The sequence below is a fragment of the Rhinoraja longicauda genome, chromosome 18 (assembly GCF_053455715.1).
Source record: "Rhinoraja longicauda isolate Sanriku21f chromosome 18, sRhiLon1.1, whole genome shotgun sequence".
NCBI classification, from domain to species: domain Eukaryota; kingdom Metazoa; phylum Chordata; class Chondrichthyes; order Rajiformes; family Arhynchobatidae; genus Rhinoraja; species Rhinoraja longicauda.
In genome coordinates, this window is record NC_135970.1 from 24,717,682 (window position 1) to 24,723,681 (window position 6,000).

General features: G+C 36.7%; 1 protein-coding gene across 1 annotated transcript; it reads right to left on the reverse strand.

Annotated features, from left to right (window-relative positions):
• Positions 1 to 2,041: 2,041 nt before the first annotated feature.
• LOC144602104 (prestin-like) lies at positions 2,042 to 4,425 on the reverse strand. Its single transcript, XM_078414808.1, has one exon. The coding sequence runs from the start codon at positions 4,376 to 4,378 to the stop codon at positions 2,042 to 2,044; it is 2,337 nt and encodes a 778-aa protein (XP_078270934.1). The 5' UTR covers positions 4,379 to 4,425.
• Between the last annotated feature and the right edge of the window lie 1,575 nt (positions 4,426 to 6,000).

The following is a 6,000-nucleotide window of genomic DNA, read 5'->3' on the forward strand; positions in this document are numbered from 1 at the left end:
AACATAACATCCCAACTTCTATACTCAATACCTTGACTAATGAAAGCTAATGTAGCAAAAGTCTTCTTGCCAACCCTATCTATCTATGAAGCCACTTTCATGAAATTATGTACCTGCACTCCTAAATCCCCCTGCTCCACAACACCCCACAACCATAATTATATTCCTTCATGCCAATTCTGATTAAAGGTCCCTAATCTGACTGGTAAATGTTTTTCCTTGTTCACAAATGCTACCTGACTTACTGAATATTTTCACTATATTCTGTTTTATTCCACCCACTGGATAGATTTGCCCTGATTTCCATTGACTTCAGGTTTACTCTGGAATTGGTTTTCCTCACAAATTGCCAACTAAAGAGCAACCGTTTGTGACCATTTATCAGCTTTAAGTAGCAGTTTTGTTTACTTTCTGAGGAGATTTGGCTCCTTAGTAATTTTGCTAAGTAAACATGCAATTAAGTGAAAAGATGATTGATTCATTTACATTATATTGGATCAACAAACAAGTTGTTGAAGGAACTCAGCAGCATCTGTGGGGAGATATTTATATCTACAGTTCCTCTCCCCCCCCCCCCACCCCCCACCCCCAACAATTGCTGCTCAAACATTGAGTTCCTCCAGCAAATTACTTCATGTTTCAGATGTCCACATTTGTAGTCTTTTGTGTCTCCATTTTAATTGAGCTGTTGTGAATAAGGTGATTTTTGTTTCAACTATTTCAATGTCTTGTTCCTGATTGATACAATATTAATTACATTCTGCTTTCCTTTTATAATGATGAGTAGCAATTTTCAACCATGGTTTCAATGATTCACAAATGCTAAAAACATAAATTATATACAACTTGACACAAATTTATTCTATTTGGCTGCGATTGAGTTTTCAATAAATCAAAATCTGCACACAATTCCTTAAGTTAACAACATTACTTAAATGGATGCAAAAAAAATAAAATAATAGAAGTTAAGGTTACAGATAAAATTCTACTTCTGAGTAAAGCTGCAAAATAAAAGAAAAACATATTAAAGCTCATTTGTTCCCTGAATAGGGGATAGAACATGTTTGTAGTGTTTGTTGTAAATAATTCTACATATAGCAAGAACATTGAAAATAAGCATAAATACATTTTCAACATAATTAAGTATTGCATGTATATGCCAAGCTGTGTTATTTTTCAAGATAGCATTATGGCAAAAAAATCTACATGTGCTTAAACGGCTGTTCCAATGCAGTGTGCCACAAAGTTTTGAAATGTGGGTCCACACACACAGCTTCCGTAATTGCTGGATTACTGTCGTAGAGGGCAATCAGTCCACGCACTTGAAGGAAGGAAATGTAAAATTCACATCATAATGTGAATGTTGATTCCTAAATATGTTTTTTCTACTTTTGAGGCACCAAATGAGTATCAAATATATTCAGGAAGTTAACAGGTAGAAACAAGGAACTGCAGATGCTGGTTTATATAAAGGACACAAAGTGGCGGAATAACTCAGCGGGTCAGGCAGCATCTTTGGAGAACATGGATAGGTGACGTTTCGGGACAGGACCCTTCATGCTTTTTTAGTCTTATTTCAATTCTACCCTTGGATGTTAATAAGTAAAAGTACTACTTTAAATCAGTCTGAAGAAGGGTCTCAACTTGAAGCTTCACCCATCTATGTTCCCCAGATATGCTGCCTCACCCAGTGAATTACTCCACCACTTTGTCTCCTGGAAGTTAATATTTGTAATCATCAAAATGCAAAAACCTCAATACAACCTTGGTACTGAATGGATGAGTTAGTTTCTTCATTTAAAAAAATCTTCTTACAGTGATGTGGTTTGTACCTTTGGATGCCAAAAATGAAAAGTACTATTCTAAATCATCATTACAAATACCATTTGTCAGAAAAAGCAATTCTTTTTATTTAGATTGTGTCCATTTGAAATTCCAGCTTTATTATGAAATTAAAACCAACAAAATGCCAGAGCAGAAGTATGGTATCAAGTGTCAATCATAATTTCTCTGATTGGGTGGAGAATAATCAGAATACTTTTTACAAAGCTGATTCATATTCAATAATCCTTGGCATTGCAGATTTAATATCGGTCCTTTGATCGGAAATATTCTCGTCTCTCTCCTCGGGGCCAAAGCTTTCATTTGTACTGTTATTTGTATCTGTCTTAATTTCAATATCCCTACATTGGGTTAGCATTTCACCATCTGTCTCAAGAATACATTTGGATCCTTGTGCACTCTGGTTTCTCTCAGCAGCTTGTTGTAGGGAAAACAGTACAGCATCATGGATACTGCTGAAAGTGCAGCTTTGGCTTGTTGCTTTGAAATAACCCACTTGTTGTATAGTTTTTAAAACTCCACTTGAACAACCAGCAAGAACAAAGCGGATGCCAACACCTTGATATTTCTTAAACAGATGAATTAAAGCATTAGCCCCTTCATCATCCACAAAGCTGACAGACCCACAATCCAAAATAACAGTGTGAACGACTGCAGTTTGTTTGGATATTCTACGCCTATACAGTACAGTATCATTCATTCGCTTCAGCGCATTTTCACCCAATGCAAGAAACTGTGTAGATTCCATTAACATATGATATTTATCCTCCTCACTGTATAATTCATTACCACTTCCTGAATTTCTACGAGGGTAACAATTTACTTTAACTTTCATCCTGGACAATAAATAATCAACATTCCCATAATATATAGAATTCAATATTTTTATAATTTTAATCCCAACTATTTCTTTGGCAGTTTTCCCCAAGGACAAGTCTATATAGTTTTCGGTATTGGGAATATGACCTAAAATGGCAATAGAAGGCCTTTGAAGTCTGTGTAGAGTGAGCAAAATAGAGAAAATTATGCCCACACCTAAACCAATATCTATGTCTAAGAGACACACAGCCAAAAACGTTATGATTGCGACCAAAAACTCATATTTTCTCTTCTTACATACAAAACAGTATTTCCAGAAGAACTTGAAGTACGATCCCAAATTCACAATTGCAATTGCACTGAGAACTGCTCTTGGCACCAACGGAAGTAAAGATTTTGCACAAAGTAGAGCTATAAGACTAAGGCCAGCTGCAATCAACCCTGCAGCTTGCGTTTGACCCCAGGCTTTTTCCTGTACCATAGATTGTTCCCAAACCCCAGATGCAGCAAAGGTACCCAGAAATGATAGCAACAGGTCACAGACTCCCAAAACAATGGTCTCCTGATGTGAACGATAACTTTGGTTGTGTTTTTTGGAGTTTTCACTCCCTATCGAAATGCTAACTGCAAAAGTCACAAGTGCCATAGCAACAGCATCTGCAGCAACACTAGCTATTAACCAGAAAGAAGGAAGAATTGGTTTTGGCAAAGTAAATGGATAATTATTTATGAGGCTGATATTGTATCTCTCCTCTAGTTCCAACCAGAATGACAAACACATGGAAACAGCTATTGCAACAAACTCTACAGGTATAAGATGCCTACTATATGTGCAATTTATTACTTTAAAAGGTGCCAGAAATGCCAATGTTGTTAAACCCATAATTACTGAAAAAATGTTTATCTTATTAGTATTTGCAATTATGTCTTTGGAAGAATAAAAGAGAGCTAAAGGACCATGATGAACTGTCCCATCAATACCAAGCAATATCCTCAGGAAAATTATTAATAAGTGCAAGGCTATTCCAGCTCTGAAGCCAAGCATAACAGGCTTGGAGATGTAGGTTCTTAGGAAACTGACACAAAAAACTCCCATAAAAATTAAAATAATTCCAGAAACACAAGTGAGAGTAGCCACATGCAGTTCCCTTGAACATTTTGGAGAACAGTCACTGTCTGAGGCAGGTTCATGAGCTTCAATATGGCTTGTGCTCTTGGCAATGAGAAGAGCAGTGACTGCAGATGTCCCATAAGACAGATGTTGAGTTGTGCCAAGGAGGCAATATAAGATAGTAGTAACTAAACTTGTATAAACACCATTAACAGCTGGCTCTCCAGCACAAACAGCGAAAGCAAGGGACAGGGGAATCGTGAGTAGACCCACACTAATTCCAGACAGCAGGTCTCCGATAATCCATGTCTTTACTTTATACTTGGGAAACCATTTAAGGAAAGGAAAAGCTCGCCGGAATAATTTCTTTAAATTATATGTAACTGGTAGAGTTAGTTCAGATGCTTTTTTTTCATATTCATACAATTTTTCTGCATTGTGATTATCTATGCGATGAAAATAAGGAATGTCACCAGTAAATGAAACTCTATATGGTGTCTTTGCAGCAAAAGTATAGTTTCTGTCAGTTCTGACCAGAGGGATGTTTGAACCAGTTGGGTCTGCATTTGTGTCATTGGACCAAAAGGACTCTGAACTTCCCAGCATCTTCTTTAGCTTTATGGTATTCTCTGCCCTTCGTCACATTATGTTCATCTTTGTGTTCATTGAATATTTCTCACATACGTTTTCATTTTTTCAAATATCTAAAAATAAAATAAAACTACAATTAAATAAATCATACATCTACTTCATTTTAGAGGAATTTTGAGTTTGAGTTTAGTTTATTGTCACGTGTACCGATGTAAAGTGAAAAGCCTTTGTTGCATGCTAAACAGTCAGTGGAAAGATAATACATGATTACTATCAAGCCATCCACAGTATACAGCATATAGGAATAACTTGAATTATGTTTAGTGCAAGATCAAGTGCAGTAAAGTCCGATCAGAGATAGTCCAAATGTTTCAGCAAATGAATGCTAGTGTTCCTCAACTTTCCAAGATATTAACCTAGAATTAACGTCAACGTTGAAATTGGGCAAAGGTATTGAAAAATCCCCACACAGATTCAGTCATCCCTCTGGCATGACTTTTATGTAAATGTTAGTCACCATCAGGTGTCATTTCAACAGGTTATCCCTCACCTCTACCTGCTGCACTATCAAACTGATCAAACGGAGCAGCTGATCATATTAGAAAACCAGGAAGGAAAAAGTACACGCTTTAACTCACAGATGACAATGTAATAAAGTGGACGTGGAGAGGATGTTTCCACTAGAGGGAGAATCCAGGACCAGAGGCCATAGCCTCAGAATAAAAGGACGTACCTTAAGGAAGGAGATGAGGAGGAATTTCTTCAGTCAGAAAGTGATGAATCTGTGGAATTCATTGCCACAGAAGGCTGTGGAGGCAAGATCAATAAATATTTTTAAGGTGGATATTGATAGATTCTTGATTAGTACGGGTGTCAGGGGTTAGGGGGAGAAGGCAGGAGAATTGGGCTGAGAAGGAAAGATTGATTAACCATGATTGAACGGTGGAGTAGACTTGATGGGCTGAATAGCCTAATTCTGCTCCTATCACATGAATTTATGACACATTTTACAGAATTGCAAATAAAGATTATATTCACATATAGTTGTAGAAGAGGCTAAAATTTCATGAGTAAGCTTTTTTTTTTAATGAAAAAGATGCAATGTATATATCCATTATATTTTGAAATATTCATGTGTGAAAATTTCAGTGTATACACATAAAATTAGATTTTTAGGTCAGAGGTTTTGCTCAACTTTTGAGAAGGAATTTCAGAGCTCAGGTATCCGGCAATTGAAAACATGGTTTCCATTGGAGGAGTATTAACGATGGATATTCAAGATTTCAGATGTGGAGATATGCAGATATCCTGGAAGATAGTGAGAATGTAGACCTTTACAGAGAAAGGACGGAGCACGTTTTGAAAACAAGGGTGAAATTTAAAATTGAGGAATTACTTAACCAGGAGACACTACAAGTCTGCAAACACAGTGATGATGGTGAAGGGGACAACAAGGGAGGCTAGACAAGAATGAAAATTAAATAGGTTGCAGATGCTTAAAATCCAAATTAAAAACAGGAAGCATCTATGGAGAGATGAAAGGTCATCAACCTGAACTGTGAACTCTGTTTCTCTCTTCATTGATGCTGCCTGACCTGAACAATTGGAATAGGCATGCCTAAAAGTATCAAAGGCAT